Raw genomic sequence first — 25,190 nt, 5'->3', positions numbered from 1 at the left:
TCCACATCGAATATCAGTTTCCTTTGGATGCTTCCAATTCCACTTACTTTCAACCCTGAAGAAAGTGTTTTTACCTAGCCTGACCCCAAAGTGCTGGCCCCATTTCACCAAGTAGATTGAAACAAAATTAGAAAATATTGTTGGGTCCAACTGTTCAAAGGAGAAGCAAGAGGGTGATTGGACTTGATACCATGTCAATCAATGAGGAAAAGTTGAAAGAGTCAGTGACATCTGACCTAGAGGCAACAATTTAGACATTAGACTTCTTGTGCATAGCTCCAGAGCCAGAGTTTTGTTTAACACGGAAGAACTTTTGTAGAAAAAAGCTGCCCCAATGGTAGAAGGGACTGCCATGAATACTACTACATACTAGCCAGCTCTAAGAAGATGTGAAATGGGGACTTGTCAGGAAAATAACGGGAGATTCAGACCCTTAAAGGACGCATGATTTGTCTAGGAACAGCACTGGGGCTTGGGGTCAGCTATAGCCCTCTACACTGGGGTAGAACACAAGATGACATAATGAAACCTGTCTCAGTCTTGGTAGATCATTCTATTCCTGGGGTTGAACACTGAATTTAGAAGCTATGTTCAGTACCAAGTTGATTGCATTTGTGGGTCATTTAATAAAGACTTCTATTTGGGCCTATTAGGTAAATGTCTAACAGAGTTAGATGCATGATGTTTTCTCTTGCCCATAAGTGAATAAGTATCCTGGAAGAAGTAGCAAGCACACAGTAGGGAAGGATTAATGTAACCATCTTAAGGTATTACAAAAGAATTAGCTATCGGTTTCCCTCATCTTTCTGGTATACATAACATTTTGCTTGTAGAATCCTACAAAATCTGTGCTTATAACAAGGGCTAGGATAAGAGATATTTATTAGTGTGGTTAGAAACTGCTGTAAATTAAGTAACAATCAGGAATAAAGGGCGAAGATTTTAGTAATTTTTTTTTTTTTTTGTAACTTCACGGGAGAAAAGTCAATGAGTTTAATAAAATGCATCTTCCACACAACTTCCCACAAAATAAGCCCCACGCATGTTGGATAACAAAATTGTAGAGTCTACAACTTTTTGCACAGGGTCCAGGAAAATAAAAGAGGTAAAGGAGTAAGTGTCTTTCCTTTCTATATTGAAGGAAAAATGTGCCATTTTATATTTCTTCTTTGAACTTAGTAAGCTAAAGTTAGTTTTCTGTGCTTGTAACTAAAAAGGAAAAAGGCAGTACAAATCAATTCTAGCATGGCTGTTTAGGCAGGGCCGTACAGGACGTGGATGACTGGATTTGAACAAGAGGCCCACAGACCAAAACAACGCCTGCTTACCATGCTCACCAAGTAAGTACATCAGAAGGGATGAAATATTGAATGTGTGAAAATAGAAACCTCTAACCTTCAGAGATGCTTAGGGCGTAGTACAGCTTAACTAAGACTACGTAAGAATATGCATTGCCATCTGTCACAAAGAGAACGAGCTATGGCCCTCTCACAGAGGGATGAAATGACATGTATTATAAAAGTCTCGTGGGCTTCCCTGGTGGCACAGTGGTTGAGAGTCCGCCTGCCGACGCAGGGAACATGGGTTCGTGCCCAGGTCCGGGAAGATCCCACATGCCGCGGAGCGGCTGGGCCCGTGAGCCATGGCCGCTGAGCCCGCGCGTCGGGAGCCTGTGCTCCGCAACGGGAGAGGCCACAACAGTGAGAGGCCCGCGTACCAAAAAAAAAAAAAAAAAAAAAGTCTTGTGTAGTTATGGCCATGCCATGGGGCTGAGAAGCAGCTCCCATTTTAATTCTCTCCTGACAAGGGAAAAATACATGGTTAGCCATAGTGATTTTTAAACACCTCATAAACTTGGAAATATAAATATTTTACTTGTTTAAAAAACTACAATTGCCAATCCTTAAAACCCCTATGAAAATTCTGAGTTACACTGTACAAGAATCTTATTGTTTAAATTGTGACCTGCCCCTTCTCTCAAATTCCTCCTTCCCCGCCAAAGCCCTCTCTTCTTGGAGACAGGTAAAAAAAAAAAAAAAAACTAAAAACAAACAAAAAAAACCCCCCAAAACCTCTGCCTGTTTATCAAAATAACACATTCACTGAGACTATCATTAATTCTCGGCCAATTCATTTGTGTATTGAATTACGTATGTATTAGTTATGCTTTTACTTTCCTCATCTGTGACCCTCCTAAAAAGGAAAATCAAGATCAACTTGTAGAAAACAGAAGGGCAGAAACCCAAAATAGAAATACAGTCCTAGAATTATAAGCTTTTCCTAAACAAATTTATAAAAAATGGACACAGAAGGCATGTTTTGATCAGTATTAGCCAGAGTTCAAAAGAATCTCAGACTCATTTTAAGACAATGTTTTACCGAAAGACCCAGATTGTTCTTCTCAGGTTGCTTTTTATAAACAGACTACAGGTCTGTAATCCGTGCTTCAGGAAAAACTCTGTTGCTGACCTACTCCCTGCAAAATACTGTGATTCAAGTATTAGGGTTTAATATTACTGTCATGGGAAAAATGCTGATATGTGTAAAAATTCCAGAAGAATAATAGCTTTCCCCTGCCATAAGGAAAACTCTCAAGTTTCACTGATCTAAAATAACATGCCACCACTTAAAAATATGATTGTTTTGTTGGTCAAAATGCTGTGGATTAAAAAAAAATCTCAACCTAGTCTTAGAAAGATCACTTTGCCTATAGCTGAGAAAAGTAGGCCAGTCATAAAGGAATTTGCCAAGAACTCTGTGATCTGAGTCCCCGATGAAAAATCATTAAAATAAAACTGAAAGACTCTATTATCTCACCTCACTTTATGAATAAACACAATCTGGAAAAAGAGGCACTTTTAAAGAAAGAATTGATGGATGACACATATATTTTGCGGCACAATTCTTCCTTTAATATGATCATAATTCCATATGGGTTGTAATGCATTGATTTAACTTATTTATGAAAAGTCCAAGCACGATAACATTAATGAGTAGGAATGGGAAGGAATAAGAAGGGAGACAAGGTGGGGGTGGGGGTGGGGGGAGGGAGAGGGGGGAGAGAGGGGGAGAGAGAGAGAGAGAGAGAGAGAGAGAGAGAGAGAGAGAGGGAGAGGAAGAACTCTCACCACGCCACACAGCTTTAATCAGATCACTTTTTAAAGGTTGAAATATAAGTGAACTAAACAACAGCTTCATGAGAAAAGTTATCTGTCAAGGAAATAACTTGACCTGAAATGTTCATGATTGCACCATAATAATGACTCAGAACCAAGATCCTCAACTTGTTCTGTACACTATTAAATTAAAAAAAAAAATTGTGGCAATTAAAAAAAAAGTGGACATGCTGAATAGGTGTTAAAGGCTCAAGTGGAAGTCTTTCTTCATTATCTAACTAAAACGAGAGTAAGACCACTAAGTCACTAACAACACCCAAGACATCACCTCGTGGCATAAGAATGTTTACCTAATTTAGGAATCTGTAAAGTACTTCTAAGAGATGGCGAGAACAGAAATACTGTTAGAATACATTAAGATGAAGAGTTGAGATTTCTCTGGATTTTGACTTTTTGATGAGTATATCTTGGAGATTTGGGGATGGCTATTTAAGAGACAGACTCTTCAGTGGAGCATTCACAGTAGTGTAAAGATTCTTTAAGAATAAGGCACAGATCCATGTTGCTCTCTGATTGTCTCCCATGAAAGTGCACCAAAAGAGCGATCTCAGGAAATGAACTTGAGGCACATTTTGCAGAGGTGTATCTTTTCCAGCCTCCTGGTTTCCTACAGATGGCTAAAGCATGGTATGGAACATGCTGTCATATTTCATTCATAACACACATGTACTGTAGCTCTAGGCAACAGATGGACAATCGCTTGTTTAAACTACAAATGTGAAATACTAAGGTAGAATAGCAATATTTCTAGAAATGTATATGGAAAAAAAGCCTTTCCAAGCCAAGAGGAATGGTGAGAGGCTGTGAGGTTACATCAGTGTTTCCCTGATCTCCCTGGCAGCTGCCATAACTTCCCCAACACCCTGCAAAACTTGATAATGGAGGGATCAAGGGGCAGCCGACACAGATTTGACAAGAGAAGCCCAAAACATATCAAATAGAAATAACACTGTTACTCCTGGCTGGTTCACATTAATAGGATTTTTACTAACTAGGAAAACTGTTGGAAGTTGTGTTTTCAGAGTCCTGTCTATATTCCATAAACCCTCTACTATAGCCCCATGGTAAAATGCTCTTCTTTTCCCCCTGGGACCCAAATATAAAACACCTGAGAGTGTTATATGCTTGAAACATCATCACAAACATCTCTGCAGAATCTTTCATAGTGAGAAAACAATTATACTGTTGATATCTCCACTGTATTAATCAGCATACACTCAATGTAGTAATTTTGATCAGAGAAGTTGCTCTTACAGAAACAATTTGTTAATGAAAGAAAAAAGAACCCACATCTTTGAGCTGCAGACATGTTCAGGATCTCAAAGTCTTGATGCGCTTTGCTGGGACACATGACTTATTTTTGGGTTTTAAAGGCCGATTTATTTGCAGATGAGACTCCACACTGAGTTGCCATGAGCTGGAGATCCAGGTAATGGAGAAATCTAACTATGAAACGGTCTGCAGAGCCCAAGACACAGTGGGTTTCTTTTTCCTTTTCCATGTCTCTCATGTTACATAAAATTACCAAATATTTGTGTTCTTGACAATTTTTTTTAAAGCCAGTATATTTTTACAAACTTTCTCTTATAGACTCTATGATTCTTTTCTATTACTTATGTATTTAAATGATTAACAATCAAGACAATATATCAAAAGACAGTAGAATTATAATCCTTAAGGTATTAGATCTTTATATCTCTGTTATAGGCAAAATTTCATGTAGCTAAAACAGTAAAACGTGATTTGGCATTGCTGACACCAAATGATTAAGAGAAGATAAGAAAGCAATATAAATCATATATTTAAGAAATCCTGAAATAAAATATTTTAGGATTCTTTCCTTATTATACCTTGTGAAAGAAAAAAAAAATCTAAATCTAAATATCTATATACGTAGGTGTGCACATTCATTATTATAAAAGTATGATAAGTCTATATTAAAAAGAGATTTACTTTAAAAATCTTTGGTAAAGATACTCTGAGGTTATGTGATAAAATGCACTATAAAGATTGTAAGCAAGCAGTATTCTGGCAATGCCACAGTGAGGGGTCTGTGAAAGCATTTTTTTATTACTCTCTCTTTTTTTTTTTTTTTTTTGCATGTAAACATTCAGTTACCTAAGGACTTAAATGTAACAAACAAGTAGAATGTTATTGCATTTTTATAGTATAAATATTTCATAAATTCTCCCTCCTTTGGCAAAATTCATACTCATAGGACTGCACTCCAAGAGATAAAATCCAATTCATACTAATAGGACTGCACTTCAAGAGATAAAATCTATCTCTCAATAAACTGGGCTCTTTGCTTTTGACCAAAAGACAATTTCCCCCCAAGTATTTCATAGAAAACAAGTTACTGAAACAATTCAAGCAGATTATATTATCATTATCACCTCAATTGTCTAATAGTCAGTATTCTTTGAGATCATCCGCATGGTCTGGCCTTTCATTTGGGAGACAGAAATTCAGAGATACAGTTGCCACTGTATCCTAAAATTCATATGCTGCCCGAAGTGGACCCCTCGTATTTCACATTATGAGAAATGTGAGATCAAGGATAAGGGCAGCAAGGTAAGGAAAGGACAGTCAAGGGTCAAAGGACCCTTTGAAAAGCTGTAACTGTGGTGGTTCTAAAACAAAACCGTTTGGGGACCAAAGCAAATGAGCCACAGATTAACTCAGAAGAGCTATAAGCTTAAGAACTTCTTACAGAAAAAAAAAAAAAATCAACCACCTTTATGATGATTCCTACTGAAGTAAAATAAATTTAACTGGGACTCTTGAGGTCTGGGTTGCAATTCAAAACACGCACAATTTTTCATTTCTGAGTGTTAAAATTAAAAATTAGAAACAAAAGTCAGACTAGAAAACTTTGTCACTTTCTAATCATGAAAAAATATCTGTGGAATCAGGGAAGGGTATACAGGGGAATGTAGCTATATTTGTTATATTTGATTTCTTAAACTGGGTGGCACAGAGATTCATTATATTATTATTTATACTTTTGTTTATATTTAAAGTACTTCATAATTTAAAAGTATATACTTGTGAAAAATTTGAAGAAAGTTTTAACTAATCTTAATCCAAGATACTTAATTAGTTTACAAAACAGTAACCTGCTACTAAAAGAAGTGTCCTTCCTTAAAAGAAACATGTTAAAACGTAATAAAGTATATGCGGTCCTGGAGCTGGCAAGTAAGCATTTCACTGCCCAATAAGAGTTTGAATAAAGATTCTAGGCAGAGACTGCATATTTTTAGCTCAAAAAGGCAATTTTTTTTCAGTGATTGTCTTTGAAAGTGTGGTGTAAATGTCACATCGATGATATGAAAATGTCTTCTGCAGTATGTAATTTGAGTTGCAGAAGGATTATAAGAATAATGAGACTGTGGTTTCACAATCTTTTCAAGCTTTCCTGTCTTTTTAAAGTAAACTACACAAAACTAACACAATTTTATGTGCCCTGATTTGCAACTGTCAGGCAAAAAGGACCTGGGCCTGGAAAAAAAAATTTTTAAACCGCTCTTTATAGCTATTTTCCTCTAGAGAAAAAGTCAATTTTGGTACTTGTGTTTGGATATTTAAAAAAAAAAAAAAAGGCAATATTTCTGGCATGAAAAGAAGAACAGTATTGGAAATGTTATATTCTAGAGAAAACCAAGTTTGTCCATATTATTATGTCCAGGTAGCATGGAAAAGGAAAATCTTAAGATAATATTTTGGGGTAATAATGAGTTTTTCAAATATAACCCCAAAATGCTTTATCCAGCATACCCTATCTGTAATTTCTTTAGAAAAATATTGAAGTTTGGTTCTCTCTCACCAGTATCTGTTTTCAAATGAGCCCCAAACACTGGTCATTATAGATTTTGAATTAGGATGGCTGCAAATTCAATGAGGGCTTCTTTTAACCTATGTACTTTACAGCTTAAATTCTTTATAGCCTGACATATAATTGTGCATTTTCTTTTCCCAAGGGACACGACTAGTTTAGAGCAACAGAAAGAACTATTTTTCAATACACAGAAAAAGAATGGCTACCTTTTATGCTCACTGGCAATGTGGAAGTGATAGGATGGAGCCTTCAAGCCTAAAAGCACCTGTGAGTTGGCAAACTCACCCAGGAAAAGCTGTGTGACAGCAAATACCACACTAAAAAAAGCCATTCAACCAGATGAAAAGTGAGACAAACATAGGGATTAAAAGTTAAAGGAATGCAGAAGTGAATGGGATGGAGCATAATCCGTGCAAAAATGTGCAAGTCCTTGGGAACAAAGGCCCATCAAGGTCCTACATGATTAAATGTGAAATGTGTATTTGGTGAGAACTTTAAAACATCTCATACTCTATGTGTTTCTAAAGGAAGGTTAATAGTGGATGAAGTAGAGACCATCCCATAGCTTAATTGCCTTTCCTCTCTTTTCCTATTTCTCTTCTTATATTTTTTTTCTTGTGTTTCATGCTTCTCAGCGCCACCAACTAACCGCTAAATAGGTGACTGGATTTAAAGGTCAGTGCTAGCCTTGGCGGTCAACACCCTGATGCGGGCAGAGTTGCAGGTCTTGCAGAGGATGTGTCCATCCAAAGGGTAGCAGCCTTGGTTATCTCCTTCAGACAGGAGACCACCACAATCCTGGAAGAAGGAAGACAGATGGAAAGGATATCAGTGAAAATGGAAACAAATTCCTTTGCTTTCCATTCAAGGCTTCCGTAATGAGGCCAACTACTACCTTTCCTCTTCATACACCGCCAGCCCCTTCAACTCCTTCTGCAGGATGTAACATGGTATGCCTTGCATTAAGCTTAAGTAGAGACTGGGGACATCAATATGAACAGGGTGAAATGACCCTCCTGAGATCACTTAATGGGAAATACAGGTACAGGAAAAGAAGAACCTGAGGGTCTAGGCTCCCAACTAGTAGTTTTGCTCCCCTCACCCAAACAACGAGAACAAGCACAAGAGAAAATAAAACAAGAATAGATCCCGAATCATTAATTCATCTTTGCCATTTATCATTAATTTAAGGATCTCTCAAAAGTAATATACAGGTGCAGGGACAGAATCTCCTGGTAACTCCAGGGCAGAAGCTAAGTTGTAGAGTGACTCCTGCTAAGCAGAAGGGCCACCAACGGGCTCTACTTACTTATTCCAACTTTAGAAAGAAAATAAAATCTTAAGGTTTGGGGGCAGGGGGTAGAGGGAAATGACCTGCTGTACTTTCTAAAGGATACAGCACGGAGGAGAGGACACCGTTTCTCTTTAGTCATAAAACCTAGTGTAAAAGCTGGAAGTCTTTTATTCTCTTTGCTCATGTGAAGGCCAGAGAGAGGCACGTAGGGCCAAACAGAGCACACTGCATGAAACAGGTGGTCGTTACAGCTCAGGCGGTGAATGGAATGACTGCAGTCCTGGAGAGCAGGGGCCACCCTGCCAGCCCCACCAGCCTGTGTCTTGGGAAAATCTCCTCGTGGGACTAGAAGAGCCAATCTCATGAGGATGTGGTAATAAAGAAGTTCATACTATCTCTCGCAGACAGCTAATGCGAACTGCTGCACTCAGGAGAGCTAGTAGCAAACAAGAAAAGTGCTTTCAAAGAGGGGCTCTGGGTAAGTCATAGGACGATATGAAAATGTTTTAAAATCATTCTCTGAATGATTTTATACCTTTTCATACCCAGATTAGAGGAGAAAGACTTGCTGCCCTTTGCTGTATAGATGAAGACATGGCCCTCGGCCAAGAGGCTTCCCTTGTCACTTCCAGCCTGGGTTACAGGCCTCTTGTAAAACACAAGTCCCATGAACACAGGCACTAGGGGCTCCCCCAGATTTAATAATTGCTATATTTATGAAAATCCAGCTCTAGTGGGCCTGGCAGGGTGAGGGGGCACTGACCACAGACCTCACACCGGTAGCAGTGAACATGGAAATCGCGATCCAGAGCCACAATCCGGACAGTCTCTTCCTGGCCGGGGGCTGGCATGATAGGCTCCTTGCACACAGAGCAGCGGGGGGCAAACTTCCTGAAAACGGAGAGATAGTTCTGGTTAGATACTGAGCATGGACACTGGCAAAAAGATGAGACTTGGAGGTGAAAAGAAAAGGTATAAACCAAGAGCCAGGACACCTGGTCTGCTGTCTTGTGTGACCTTGAGCAAAAGTCACCTTCCTTGAGCCGGCTTCCTCAGCTTAAAATAAGGGACTCACACTTGGTGACTGTTGAGGTCCTTCTAGATGATAAATACCATGATATCTGGTGAGGTAGGGGAGTGAGTGTGTGAACTGCTTCTGCATGAAGAGCTACCGTGGCGTGGGATTCACCTGTGGATAGATCGCAAACACAAACCCTGGGCTTGGGCAGCTCAGCCAGAGAGGCAAGGAGGCCCCTACTTGTTTCTGACTTTTGCTTCTAGACTTTTGTATGTGCTCCCCAGGCCCTACCCAAGTATCCTGAGGTTGGTAACTTTGCCTCATTCCCAATTATTAAGCCTCTTCTTTGAAATGTGTCTTGAATTCTAGGAATGAACACAAGAAACCTCAAATACGTATCTTTTCAAAGCAGCAGAGGTTAGCGAGTTTAAATACTCTTTATACCAAACTTCCTACGGCCAAATCTGCAATTCCTATATTTTGGTTGTGTTAAACTTTTGTTTAAAAAGAAAAAATTATAAAGCTGTCCAGTTCTCTATTCTTCAAAGGATTTTAGAACTTCCAAAGGGCATGTGTATATGAATATACCACCCAACACACACACACACACATACACACACACACACACACACACACACACACACACACACACATACATATGTTTTTGAGGTTAACTCTTGGTGAGGAATTTTAATATTTCCTAACCTCTTAATATTCCTTAATATGACCAATGGCCGTAACATTTTTTTTCTCGTAACAGATTAATAGGCTGCAAATATAGGCTGTGCACCCATATGTATCTTCTGGAAATTAGGTGTTGTCTTTATGAAGGTGTGAAATGAGACGTGATTTGAAACGGACATGGATAAGAACTGAAAAGATTAAAAAAGGAAGACTGAGCAGCTCAGTTTTACTGAGCTGCTCAGTAATGGTTTTAAGATTAATGATGTTAAAATTTATCTATTTGTAGAGAGACTTAAAAAGAAATAATGAGAGTAATCTAACTCTTTGCAGAGCACTTTATGGTTGTCAAGGCATCTTTACACACATTATACTCTATATGTACATATTAATTTTCCTAGCAGCACCCAAAAGGCATCTGTATGGCTGCAATCTAAATAAATATGAATTAAGCAGCAGATCAATTGATTGCTATGAAAGAAAAATTTAAAGGATCATGGTACGAATGCGGCAGTAATCAGAGTTGTTATAATTGGTATTTTATGCAAGAAGTTCATACTCAGTGGCAAAAAAAATTGCTTTGGACTACTTGATTATTTTTGAATCTGGGTCATCAGTAGTGAAATAAGCAGCCTTCTGGAATCAGCTGCAAAATTTCCTTCCCCAAACCCAATGGGACCGTAAAGTCTGTGAGGTCAGAAGTGTGTCTTGCCTATCACTTTATCTGTGAGTCTTCCCCAATGTCCCCAAGTAGGATTACTAACTCCTTGAGGATAAAATATCTTTCACTGAAATTGCCTATTTTAGCAGTAATTATCTGCATATCTTTGGAGACCTCAAAACTGTGAGCTTCCAAAGGCCAGGATTTGCTCTATTTCTGAGTTTCTAGAAATAACTAGTGTGGCCGGTGCAGAAGGTAGAAAGTCAGGCAGTATCTAATGGAATGAAGTATTTGCCACATTTCGCATAAAAAGATGTTGCTCAGGCCTTTATGTTCCATCTCAAGGTTCCTCTCTGGAAAGGCGCAGACTGTATTCTTGCTGAGTAATGATTTCTTCTTACCAGTTGGCCTCATTTCTATGATGGGAAAAGGCAAAGTGAAGAGACAGGAAGTGATTTCCACCGTCCCCACTGTGTTCCTTGGCCGGCATTTGGAGGATTGTTAAAAATCCCAGGTGGTCTATTTCAAGGCTCAGCTCACTAAGCAGACAATAATAATAAAATTAATTTGATACAAACACTTCTGATGGTTAAAATTGTGTGCTTATTATTGCGCCAAGCCTTGTTAAGCACTCTATACCCTGAGCCTTATTTTTTACTCATAGCAAACATTATTAAGAAGTACTTTTATCATTGCTGCCTTACAGCCATGGGAGCCAAAGCTCAGAGAGGGATGATCTTAATCATTGGGTCCTGGCACATTTCTGGCAATCCACAAACAGATGCTGAGTAAACAAATAAATGGATGCATGCAACATCCCTGATAAGAAAGCACAGATAGTGGAATAAAGACTCCACACAGTGAAAGGGTCAGTTAAATCAATCTGCTTTTCTGAGCTCACTGTCCTGGCACTGGGAATACAGAAATAAACTCAAACTCCAGCAATCACACTGGTGAGGGAGTTCTATATATTTCTGCATTTGTTCTATTAACATATATACGTATCCTACCATATTGCAAAAATGATTTAAGGGGGTTACTGTAAAATAGCGTGTGTGCGTGTGTGTGCGTGTGTGCGTGTGTGTATTCTTTTTTACTAATCAGGCTATGTAAAGTGCTATCTATAGTGAATTTACAAAACTATAAAACATAGAGAAGGAGATATAAATTCAAACATGGGTTTAGGGAGCGTTTGAGATCAGAGGAGGATTATTAGAGTAGATGATAATTGAGTTGGGCCTTGAAAGATGGCCATTTAGGTGAAAGGGAAAGTAAGTCTGTGTGTGTGTGTGTGTGTGTGTGTGTGTGTGTGTGTGTGTGCGCGCGTGTGTGCGTGTGTGTGTTTTGGGGGTGAGGGTGCGATACAGGCAGTCTGCCAGGTAACTAGTTTGAGCAGTCATCTGAAATGACATATGGGAAAGGGTTTCTGCCTAATAGGATGGAGGATTTGGGCCAACCCTGACTGATGGCAGTTATGGAGGGGACAGCCCATAAGCAAGGCTTTAAAAATAGCACTTCAAAAGCTTGTTACTCAGAGTGCAGTCCAAGACCACCTGGGACCTTGTCAGAAAGGCAGAATCTTAGGCACTCCCACCCCAGACCTCCTGAACTAAAATCTGCAGTCTAACAAGATCGCTAGGGGACTTGTAAGCCCACTGAAGTTTGGGAAGCACCAGTTTAAAGGACGGGTTTCTAAGCAGGAGAGATAAATCCCTTCTCCTGGGCCTTGTGCATCTCACCATAGCTTCTATTCGCAGGCTGTTCTAGTTTCAGCCAAGCGGATCTTTCTTGAAAGCAGAGAGCCTTTCTTCACTCTGGGCCCTTCGTTATTGCCTAAGTTGTTCCTTCTGCCAAGAATCTCCATTTCCCGTTTAAAACACTCTGCTTCCAGAAGCCTACTCAGATCCCAGGGCCGAGTAATATCTTCTGGCTCTGACAGCTCAAGCCCTTGCCTGTGCCTCACATCGTCACCTTTACAGTCTTTTCTGCCTGGTGCCTATCACACAGAATCTGCACTTATTCTCTCCCCTCCTCCTGGCAAGCTCCATGCAGACAGGGGCTTCTCTAGGTATTTCTACCTATGCAATTTCTCTCCTTTAGCACTAAGCACAGTAATTGGCACATAGAGGGCTCTTCATAGATGTGGTTGAACAGAATTGAAATACATCTCCCAAAAGCTCACAGATGGGAGATCTGTTCAGAATGACCAGGAATCTGCAGAAGGCAGCTATGTTCCCCTCTCTACAGTCCACTCTTCTTAGCCATGCAATGTCCATGGCTAAGACATGGCTAATGGGTTGGACTTGTAGCTGCTTTTTATTCCAGTCCTTTCAAGACTCAGAAACGGAGTTCTGTAAAATGTATCTTTTATTCTTCTTTGGGAAATGGAGAAAAGATCAAAAAGCTTCTCCCCCTGCATACCTGCCAATCATGCAGACAACATGATTTTTAATAATTTGTATTTTAACTGGCCACTGAATTAGCGGTGATGGGAAGCACTGGGGGTTTCAGATTCGTTTTCCCTTTCAGTTGCTCAAGTCTGCCTTCCTGGAGTGTTCAGACCCACATACATGTCACCAGTCACAAGTCTCTAATTATGCTCCCCACTCCTAGAAATGAAAGATAAATGGCATAGATATAAACTTACATTCGTCAGAATTGATTTCCTGTTTTAATTGAGGGGTGTAACATATCAGTCTTTTTCAGCAACAGAAACATGTGTGCTCTGATTATATCTATCAGTCTTTCTTGGATTAGGGTAAGTCTAAGAAAGGAGAGAAACAGTGACAGAAATACCCTCCCCAATGGTATCTTTTCACTTCCCTTAAATAGACGCAGGTTTTTTTTTTTCATGTGTAATTAGAAGCTAAAAATATCAATAACGTGAAGTACAATTTATGCTGTGACTGCCCTTTCAAAGTGAGCCCTTTCTTGTCTAATTCAGGTCGAGAATTCCTGCCTCTGGGGTTCTGTTTTGTTTTTTCAATGTATTCAGCCTCAGATCTTTCGGTGAGGCTTTCACTTTCCCTGCTACTTGAAAAGTGGTCAGGAAATTCTTTTTTTTAAAATATGAATCTCAGGTCCCCAAACTGTTTGTGGCAAGTACCTCCCAGTTGCTGACAATCGACAGAGCGGTGAAAATGAACCCACAAGACTGCACATCTGGAGGCCATAGAACAGATACCCCAACTGGTGAGCCATAGGAGCTTCATCTCTCTGACGGCCTCAGACTGTTCTTAAAGCCACTGCGAAGCAAACACGAGCCAGAAACCTCCGTGTCTGCCATTTACAAACCACATCTATAGCTGTCGTGTGGTTCCTGGAAATATGCGACAAATGTGATCAACCAATTAACCAGCCAACAAACTGGCCAAATAAGAATAAGCAAAATGCAAAGCTATACAACTGTCATGAAAACTCCAGCTATAATAAAGAGGGACCGACAAATTAGAGAAGTGAGGAGGTGGGGACATAATTTTCCAGGCCCATCTGTTAAGCGGTCTTGACCTTAAGATTCTACTTTTTAATCGTCATCGAAAGATTAGGAAATATCCTGAGGAAGAGAAGACCTGGGTGGGGGTAGAGCTTAGCAGAGGGTGTGAATATGCTGATAATGGCACAAAATAGCCTCCAAATATGTGAGAGGCTGCATTAGCAAGAGGGGTTGAACTGTTCCCTGTGCCAGTCCCTCCCATAACCTCCTATATGCAGAGTGGCCAAGACGTAGAGGTCAGCTCTAGAGAGAACCCTAGGCTGTCTCAGATGGGAAGCTTTAAGACAGGGTCTGGTCTAATGACCAAACTGAAGAGCTCAGAGAAATTGGGCAATTTGTCCACTGTCACATATCTTGTTCATGTTTAGGCCAGGGAGAGCTACACCAGGATGCTGCCTCTTTCCAGGACACATGTTCTGCGGCTAAGTCAACTTCCTCATAATTAGAGCTACACAAAGATGTGATGGATAAGCCCCAGGGAAGTCTTGAAGCAGAGGCCAGGCTGGAGGACCACATGGAGTACCTAATATCAATTCCTGCATTGGAGGAGGGGATAAATAACCTCTTTTTAACGTCCCACCAAATCCGGAGCTCGGAGAGAGAAGAGCGTGAAGCCCGGATACAGGCAGTAAGAATAGACCCCAAGAGGACACCTAGGCTGCAGGAGGGAGAGTAGGCTGCCTACTTGTGGAAGTCTTCGATGCAGTGGATGAGGCCGCCAGCGTCCACGGTGAACGGGATCCCATCCAGGCTGCGGTGGCACATCACGCAGGTAAAGCAGTGAGGATGATAGGCCTTCCCAGTGGCTCGGAGAATCCGCTCCATGATGGGCTTGGAGCACACGCTGCACTGCTCCAGGGTATTCTGAGGAGGAAAAGAAAAATGCCAACGTTAGAAAACGTTAGAATTAGAATCATGCAGAACTCAAAGGGATGTGGAAATCAAGGAGTAATTTCCCTCTCACCACTAGAAACTTTAAATGGGCATGAGGCAAGGCGTGCCTATAGGTAGATAACTAGTGTGATGATGACAACTACAGCAACAGTTCCTGACTGGCTTCTTGTTTCCATCTCTCTTCTTGTAACACTTGCCCATCCTCACAGTGACTTCCAGTTTCCTTTCTAAAACACAGATGTGACCCAGCAGCTTTCTTGCTAGAAAAACTTATATGACTCCACAATGTGAAAATAGCTCGTTCCTTACCTGACATGCAAACTCCCTTTTTAGGCTCAGATTCCCTTGATGTCTCAGACTGCTCACTTCTGTTCAAACCTATGAGAAACTTCCATATTTCTGTGCATTGGCTAATGCCTAGAAGGAATCACAATTTGCTATTTTGACCTTTCAAGGTACGGGTCAGAAGGCGGTAACACCTTCCTCAATGCCTTCAGTTGGAATAAATTGCTTCTTTCTCTCCCCTTCCTGAGCACTTAATTCATGCTGCTTAAAGCACTTACAGTGTTCACTGTATTGAAATTATTTGCACATATGTCTATGTCCTCTACTATACTGCAATTCTTTAAGGGCAGGGACTATGCCTTAAGAATGTATTTCTCTGTCCCATGCTTCACCCAGTATACTACCTGGAATAAAAAGAAACTCAGGATGAGTATGTGCAAAAAGAACGAAGGAAGGAATATTGTTTACATCGCACTTTGGCATCACAGTGCTGGCCCGATTCCCCTAACTCTGGAATCCAGAGGACAGTAAATCCGTCACCGTACTCTCCTCCAAGTTGCGGTTGCTGGAGGTTCTGAAATTGCTTAGTATGCCTCTGGTCACAGTCTAAACTCATGGAAACTATTAACCTATTTTCCCCCCATTTTGAAGTGGTGAAATTAAAATAGCAGAAGAACATAAGATGAGAGTGGAGATGACGATGGTCTCGACAATGAAGGCCCTGGTTCTTTTCTACCCTGGTGATCTGAGCTAATGTGGCTGGAAACTGTCTTCCCAGGGTTTGTGTTTTGCTCTTCTGTGGGTTCTAACTTTTTTTTTAAAGCCAACCCTGTAATGGAGTTGAACAAATGAGAAAATGCTTGACCAGAAAATATTTTTGTTTGCATTGAGGCTTGGCTGCAAGATTCAAGCCCATTTACTCAAAACCAGCAGCAGCATAGAAGGTAGAGTCCGTTTCTAAGGAAAGACTTTATGGTCCATGTTTAAAGAACAGGTGATCTGAACATTTCTGCTACAAAGGAAGAACAGTGTAAAATATACCTAAAGTGAGACTATTGTAAAATGCCCCTAAATCAGAAAATAAAGGCTCCAAGAATGCGTCTGACTAGAAGCTTGGACTAGCAAATGGTTGAGGAGGACGTGTGAATCTTCTTCAGCCCGTCCTCTTTATTTCTCCTTTCAGTCTTCAACTGGCCCACTAGGACTCTTAGACATATCTGCTCCTAAAGAAAGGATAAAGACTCTTAAAATGTCTGGGAGGAGTGCTCTGGGAGTTCCTCTAGTCCAGGCCTCTGATTTCCCAGGTGAGAAAACAGACCTGGAAGACTGATACAGCTGGGACCTGAGTCATGGAGATGATTAGGGACAGAGGATGGGTTGGTACCCCAGTTTCCTGCCTCCCAATATTCAGATAGGTATCTGATGAATTCATTATGTAGCCACAGAGAGACAAAGTTGCTAGATGAAGAATATGAATCGTCCCTCTGGATTTGTCAACATCTACCTTAGGTAAATGATTTCTTCTCTCTAGACCTTGGTTTTCTCACCTGTAAAACAATGATTAATTCCAACTCTGCAATTTTGTTACTCCGTGATATATCAGTATTAACAGAAACAGGTAAAGGTCAATGTTTCCATTACTAGAGATATACTAAAAACAACTGGACAACCCTTCATCTGAGGCTTGAAACGAGGGTTCATGTGTTAGAAATCTGGACTATCTAAACTTTACTGTACCTTACCACTTGGAATTCCAGAAATTGCTAGGGTAGAATTTTAAGCACGATAGAGAAAGATCTCTGTGTCTTTTTATAGAAGGTTATTTTAAAGCCAGACTAAAAGATACACTCTTTATATAAACATGAGGCTTTTCTGAAGCAGGTTAAAATGAAACGGTTAATAAATAAAATAGTATTTAAGAAAATAGAAAAAGAAATAACAAGTCTTCAAGCAAACAAGTGGAAGAAGGGTGTCTCTAAGTATATCTACTCAAATTACATCTTGTATGTGAAGTCGGGGTGCCAAGTTTGACAGACGGGAATTAGGAAGGAAGAGGACACTCCAGCATAAGAACCTTCAAAATCAGTAGAGTGTTTAATGGCCTGGCTCTGAACCCATCTCTACTGGGACCCCACCCGTGGAGCCCACCTTCCAGCTGCCACACTGAGCTCTCTGCCACATCTTTAATAAGCTGTGTTCTTTTACAAACCCAGACTACCTCACATCCTTCTTTGTCTAGAGAAGACCTACTCCTTCTTCGAAGTTAAGCTCAAACATTACCTCTTCTGCAAAACCTTTCGTAATTCTTCCTTTGTTATACTCCAAGCAAAATAAGTCACTTCTTCCACTCCCATAGGATTGTATGATGCTTCTATGACACCGAATATTATAATGTCCTTGATTTAAAGCTTTATGTCAACCTCCGTGACCAAACAGTGGCACCCTGCTCTCCCCGTGTGGAGCTATGGTCATAGGTTGAGTTTGCTAGGAATCAGATTCTGAAACAGAGCTTTGCACTAAAGAAGTTATTGAAGAGTGGCTTTGAGCTCATGCCTGTGGGTGAGAACAGGAAGCATCTGGATAGAGGGAGGAATTGAACTATGATTCAGTTATAACAAAGGCTTCTGATGGTTTCACGGAGAACTCTGGAGTTAGGATGGCTCTGCAGAATTGTCTTTCCTTGAAGCTAGGGGGTAGGGCTTTTATATCCCTACATCTGCCAGCCAATGGATACGGGCTGCTTGCAAGGAAGAAGAGAGGGACTCAGCTGTGAACCGTCAATCCCAGCCAGTGGGGGAGTGAGAGCCTCAGTCCTGAAGGGGGTCTGGGCCGTGCAATACAGCATCCACAACAGTAAGCATCCTTGCCCAGGACCTCCATGGTCCATGACACACATTAGGCAACAAGTAACCAGGTGTGAAACACCTTCTAGATTAAGCTGAATGAAGAGTCTAGATTTTACGCTTTTTAAAAATCCTAGGCCCTGTTTGGAGATTTTTAAGAATTGTTTGAAAATGTTTTAAGCAGTTACTTCAATGAGAGTGTGGTTAACAAGAGAAGATGTTAAGAGTAGCAGAAAAACCAAGAAATTATTTAACTGCTAAAAGGCACAGCTTATAAACTTTTCTGAAATGATGGCAATACAATTGTGATTAAAAACAAAAAGTTAAGTGAAAGTAAAAATAAAATCACCAACAAATCTTGTACACAAAACCCCCCAATGCAACTGTTTTTAAATTAGAGATACAATCTGGTTGTATCTTTTCTATCCTTGGATATTGTATAAATAACTTCTCTAATTCACAGTCAGAAGAGCTGGAAGAATCATCTGAATCTAAATGAAGCATACAGGTAACATAAGCATTGACTACTAGTTAGATGATGGAGAAAATAATATTTCTAAAATTTATATATTACTTAGGTGTGTGTGTGGTCGCTGTTGAAGATTTTAAATCAAGAGACATAAATACTTGAAGATTTGGAAGACTATAAAGTATTGACATTTAGAAATGTTAAAATTTTCATTTCATAAAATTAAAATGTGATCTTATATTCAGTCTTTATTGTTTTTTTTTTTTTTTTTTTTTTTTTTTTTAGGTACCAAAGCAATACTGGAACAGAAAAGACTCTTGGAAAGATTAAGGGTGACATCTCATGTTCTACATACAGTTTTGGTCTTGTTGAGCTAAGAATAAAAAGAAAAAAAAAAAAAAGGAGAGTTAGAAAATATGAGACTTTTAAAAGTCTTTAGAGATTATTCTGGTCTCGAAGTTTTCAACTTCCCTCACTTGCCTCCCTCTTCCATAATCCTTTGTTCAGGGAAACAGTTTATCAAAGAAGCATATCCAAAAGAGTCCAAAATCACTTCTGGATAAAGAACAGGAAAGGATGGAGCCTATGGGGAATCCATATAGTACAGTTTAAAACCCATCCGTCTGGTCCAACTACCAGATTCAAGAAACTAAGGTGCAGAGAGGGAAAACTACTAGTGGAAGATTTGGAATTAGAGTATAGGTCTAATTCTCCATCCATTGGAAAACCCCACTGCTGTATCACAGTATACCTATTCCATATTTCAGTAGACATACATACTCCACATTACAAACATAAGGCTGACGACCTGCAAGCTACATGCATATAAATAAAGAGAGGACACACGTTGAGATCTTAAGATAGTTCGTCTACTGTCAATTTCATTGGCTCCCATGGGGTAAGACAGAAAATTCATTGTTGGATCCCTAGCATCTACAACAGTATCCTTGCATAAAATTGATGCTCCACAAATATTGGTTTCATCACGAATAAACTCTGGACACTTGACATAAAATAAAATTATTCTATTTAATCCTGCAAAACAAGTCTCTAGTGCAAAGCTTCTCAACCGGCAGGCTAAGACACAGTGTGTTTTTTATATGGGCCCCAGGTATACCATATTTGGGAGGGTCAGAAGGGGCCAGGGATTCCATAGTCCCTGAGCAGTCACCTCGGGCCAAGCGAAGCCTCATCTACTCACGCCAGTGTGCTGAATGAATGCCATCACTTTCCACATGAATCGTGATGTGAAAAAAGTTGGGAAGCACAGCCTAAGTGTAGGTGTTCCCAACAGAATAGCAACGCGATACAGTAAGAAGAGAACAGGGCTATGACTCAGCAAGCTCCGTTGAAATGCCACTGACATTATTTAAACTCAAATAATTGTATTACCTACTTTAATTCTGGAATACAAACTTATTCTTGAGTCTGGTAATCAAGGCTTCCCAGGTAATGACAGTACTTCTGGGTTTCCTTCACAAATGAAGACATCATTTTATCTTGGTAGTTTTCCTAATAAGCCTGCAGTACAAAACTGCCCAACAGCTCTGCCTCCCCGTGAGGCATGCATTACTTATTGAAAGTTTTTTGTGCACTTTCCAAGTGTCCTTTGCCTATATCTATATCTTAATCTAGATCTATACTGTATTTATATCTAGTATGTGTTTCAAAACAGACTGAAAATAACAGTCTGAAAATAACAATGGTAAGCCTAGTGATATCCCATCCCTATGACTGTGATTTTCCAATTAGAATAAAAATTCCTACTCTGTAGATGAGAATTCTCATTTTTCAAGACAGGAAAAATTTTGAGTCAATTTATCAAATGCTATACATTTGATAAATACATCAAGATGTATTTTCTTTTGATGTCATTACCGCCACACACAAAATGACAGCTATGAAACATGTAACTGAAAATTCAGTAAAAGGACTTCAACATTCTTATTTTTGTCACTTCTGTTACTCTTTTTGAGCACAACTCTTTGCATCTAACTCCTGTGTTACCTCAGCTTTCTCATAAATACCCTTTAAAAAAACTTTTCACACGATTTTCTGATGAGCAGAGCTGCCTCTCCACATAATTTAACATTGCAGGAAGACTAAAGAGTGGGACAAAACATTTAACATCCTGGCAGGTACGGCTGAAGAGAGAACAGATGGACACCATGCCTGCCCTCAGAGGTTCCCACCATGGTAGGAGAGGTAGACACCTCTGTAAATAACTGACTAGAGGCGAAGGGCACAACAAATTGCTGTTATAGAGGACTGAGTAATGTGTGATGGGAACACAGAGAAGAGAGTAATTACTTATGAATGGTGAGGGAGCAGGCAATGTGGTGGTGATGTACGATTCTGGGAATCTATTCTAAGTGGAATTTGAGTTGGCTCTTGAAAAAAAAACCCACATTATAACACTTTTTGGAATTAATGTTGTGTTATAACAAAAGTCTTCATTATATATGTCCCAGATATGCCTACACTGAGACAAAATTCATTTCACAGGAAGAATATTGTAACAAAATCAGTGTACTGGGCAGCATTGGTAAAAGGGAACTCAACGTTGCTAGAGACGTGTGTCTTGGTGTTAAACTAACTCAAACAAAACATGTGTGACTATTAACACAGAATTTAGGGAAAACAAGTCTTATAAGATTTTCTGTTTATATTTGAACTAAATAAACTGGATTTAAAATTAAGAAATGTGTCTTAAAACCACAAGGGAAAAAAACCCACAGAAAGGACACAAACATCAAGACAATTAGATCATTTTATTCAATTTTTCCATGAGCCACAAATCACATTCTTCACAAAGTAAATAATACCCTCCTGTTTATTCTGAAGCACTTAGGTTGGGCTTACAATCTGAGCTTTAGCGAATTAAAAAAAGAATCTCCATTAAAGGACATTTAGTTTGTCTATACCTTCAGGCCCAGAGAGGTGCGACTTTACCTTAAAATGTGTAGCCCTTGTGGAATGCTAGTTCGTTCCAAACAAAAACAGTTATCTTGGACGTCTCCTAACCCTTGAGAAAAATGATGGGGGAGCTGGGACTTGACGAGCGTGTCAGACCTTTATGCCAGGAGCAAAATTAAAAGATCACAGCACTCTACTGAGATCATTGTGAGAGGGGAAAAAAAGAGTAGAATTCCTTGCCTTCCAAGCTAAGTCAGATCATAGATTTCCCTTTACAACATCATTAAGGTACAGTCTGTTGGGACTTGTTAACTCAGGAACCAGAGAAGAGTCTGTTATGTGAGGTAAGAGAATTACTGGTAGATTTAAGAGACCTGGGTTTGAAATCTAGGCAATTTTCTTGACCTCTTCGATCTTTTGTTTCCTCATCTAGTATAGGAGAATGAAAATATTTACACGGCAGTGTTGTAAGGACTAGATGAGATCACATATATGAAAACAAGTACACAGTGCCTGGCTGTATAATAAATGTTAGTTTTGTGTAATTCTTACAAATTCTAGGAGAGTAGAACATAGATTGAATTAATTTGACATTCCTTGATCATTTAATTATTATATGTAATATGTAATATGTAAAATGTATACATTTCCAATTTTTGTTTCACCATCAAATTTCTTATATTTTACATCTCTACTTAAAGAAATGCATTATTGAAGGACTTCTGTGCATGACACCCTGGGACAACTGGATTACATAATAACATAAAATGGGCTCCTGGATTCCTAAGAGGTTTCCCCCCTACTTCCATGAGAATTTTGTGGAAAAGCTGTTCTTCCTTTTTTTTTTTTTTTACATCTTTATTGGGGTTGTTCTTCCTTTTATATAAAATTATTATACCTCAAACCCTTAAATACCTTAGTTCTTCATGAAAGTAATTTACATCATTTTATACTCTCAAAACAAAAACTGACACTTTGCTTTGGTAGTTTTTAAAGTTTAGTAACTGTACACAACCAGGACCTCATTTGATCTCCACAACAGTCAGTAGAATGGTAGAATTCTTACCCCTGTTATATTCCATGTGCCTATCAATGTGGCTGGATTTGAAACCCTATGTCTTTTAAGTCCAAAGACAAAGCTGTTCATTCTTCTACTTCACACTGTTCTCCAATTAACAGATTTTTCCTATCTCTTGCTATCTGGTTCCCTTTAATGGCAATTATATTGAATGGAGATATTAACCTTTAGCAAACTGCTGTGCTATATAGACTTTCACAAATACACAGTTTGCTTGAACTTGAAAAAAAATTATTAAAATCATCTTGCCCAACTCTCTCACCTTATATACTAGGACACTGCGTTCAGGAAAGTTGATTGCCTAATGTTGTAAACTAGTGAAAGAGCTGAGCACTGTATAGAAACCAAGGTTTCTAACCAATGACCTTGGCTTCTATGTAGTACTCTTTCCAAACCCCATACTAAATCCTTTCTGGAGTACCAAAACTCCTCTTTGGTGTTCCGGCTCTTGTTAACAATAAGAATATGACAACTCTTGTTGGTTAGTTATTGACAATTATTTACACGACCAATGGAAAATCATTAGGTGGAGTATATTACATTATTTGGGTTTTTGTCACTGTCAAAACAAGGCTATCTCGCACTGATAAGTATAGAGGTTCTCTGGCCAGTAACTCAGAGGGGCTAATCCTAAACTCAGCGTCATGGCATGATGTATTAGGTCCAGCTTTTATAATGCCTGCTATTTGCAACTTGTAAACAGAGGTTATGAATAGACATTCAGACCAGTTTCACTGAGGCAGACACTTTGCAGAGCAGCTAGAATATCACGGCATCTTGAACAAAATTCCATAATCTGAGTGTCAATTTTATCATTCATAGAATGAGATATAATTATCCTGTCCTGTCTACCTCCCGGAATTGTGATAATTAAATGAGATGAGAAATGTAAGATGCACTCTTTAAGAATGTAAAGAGATGTAAAAATATTGTCATAAAGTGCTTTCCTCTGGGTAAAATTACTGTTCCACGTGAGAACAGAACCTAATTATTAGTTCTTCAGTTTCTGACTAATCAACTGAGAGGTTACTTTGTATTACTCTTATTACTGGAGAGAAGAAAATATGATCTGTACACACCGACATCCACAATACTATGTATATTGAGTTTGAGAAAATACAGTGTGTTTTTTTCCTTTCATTTTTGTTGTTTTGTTTTCAACAGATATTTTTCTTATTATAATTTTACATACCTGGAACACCTAGTAAGTGATGGACCAGTTACATAACAGGCATTTAGGATGTACGCAGAGAAGCCTCATGGAACAACATGCAGTTTACTGCAGATACACTTGGCAGGATCCCTAACGAAACCCCTGATACCTGTGCCTGTGAGGCACCATCTTAATCACCCTCAATCATGTTCTCTTCAATTTAGAGTAGACAGGAGGTCCTGATGGGGAAAATGACTTATCTTTGGGTCCCGATACTAAGCCCAGCACTATTTGAAACTGGAATTGTTGAAACAGATGTTTATGGAAATCCCACATGGTCCAGTGACAAAGAGAAATGACCCTAAGCTAAGGGCTGTGCTCTAGTCTTGCAAAGCCCAGCCACTGGCCGGGAGGCATGTGCAAAGCATTTGCTTCTCTGGGCCTAAACTCCTTCACCTCTAAAATAAGAGACTTAAGTTAACAGACCTCTTGGTCCCTCGAAACTCCATGATTGCTGTGAGGCTGAACAAAACTTTCAATAGGGCAGGGCTCATTGTCCTGTCCACTGCTTCACCCCTAATTCACTGAAAAATGACTGGCACACAGAAGGAACAGAATAAACATTTTATTAAGTCAGTAAATGAGTGATTGGGAATGAATACTCCCAAGAGTCATCCAATAGCACTTATTCCCATAGACAGACCTGAAATTCCATCACCATCCTCAGATGGCCTTCCGTCACCACACTATGTAAGCAGTCCCCTCTCCGGAGCCAGACTCTAGCTCATGACCCTGTTACTTTCTTCACAGTCATTACTACCGGATATCACCTCCTGGATTTAGTTGCTGACATACTTAGTGCTTACCTCCCCACCAGCCTGAGACACGACTGCATCCACAGCCTTTGGAGCAGTACTTAACACATAACAGGCACTTAATAAGTATTTGTTGAATGAAAAAAGTAAATGACGTTTAACTACCTAAGGTCTCTTCCAATTCCTGGGTTTTTTGGTTCTACCTCAGCAAGAGTTATGTTTCTCAGAAAAATCTGTGCTACAAACTTCGCTAAGAATATAAATGACCTGAAGTTAATCACACAACACAGTAGGTAGGACAACACTCTTTTAACTTATTGTATTTGTCTACCATGGGTAACTGATCCATCCAGGGGCAAAATCTAAAACTGGGGTTTCAGTGATGATGTTTTCAGCCCCATGTATACATAGCAATGACTGCCTGCCTGTGCATTTCAGATCCGAATTAAATCTATTGTGAATGATCCATTAGAATCAAGACCTGCAAGCAGAGACTAGAAGTGTTCCCAATACCATTCTGCTCACGTGTCGGTTCCCTTCAGAACTGCCTGAAACTCAGCTCTGCCAAGATGTTTA

General features: G+C 39.5%; 1 protein-coding gene across 6 annotated transcripts in view; it reads right to left on the bottom strand.

The window, feature by feature from the left end:
* Positions 1–623: 623 nt before the first annotated feature.
* Positions 624–25,190, bottom strand: part of LPP (LIM domain containing preferred translocation partner in lipoma) — a 688,443-nt gene continuing 663,876 nt past the window's right edge. For 3 of the 6 annotated variants that reach the window (XR_009540714.1, XR_009540715.1, XR_009540717.1), the window contains exons 10-14: positions 14,847–15,025; positions 9,079–9,199; positions 7,664–7,812; positions 2,151–2,193; positions 624–1,799 (exon numbers count right to left, since the gene is read on the bottom strand). Coding sequence is in view for 3 of the 6 variants with exons in the window: in XM_060150264.1 (XP_060006247.1) it covers positions 7,684–7,812; positions 9,079–9,199; positions 14,847–15,025 (429 nt within the window). In the remaining 3 variants the exon portion in view is untranslated. Of the gene's footprint in view, positions 1,800–2,008; positions 2,194–4,139; positions 7,813–9,078; positions 9,200–13,136; positions 13,278–14,846; positions 15,026–25,190 lie in introns of those variants that run through there. The other 3 variants (XM_060150264.1, XM_060150263.1, XM_060150265.1) reach the window with 3 other exon arrangements.

This window comes from Lagenorhynchus albirostris, chromosome 5, assembly GCF_949774975.1.
Source record: "Lagenorhynchus albirostris chromosome 5, mLagAlb1.1, whole genome shotgun sequence".
NCBI lineage: Eukaryota > Metazoa > Chordata > Mammalia > Artiodactyla > Delphinidae > Lagenorhynchus > Lagenorhynchus albirostris.
The sequence above is the reverse complement of the archived record's forward strand: the minus strand, read 5'-3'. Positions and strand labels throughout refer to the sequence as shown.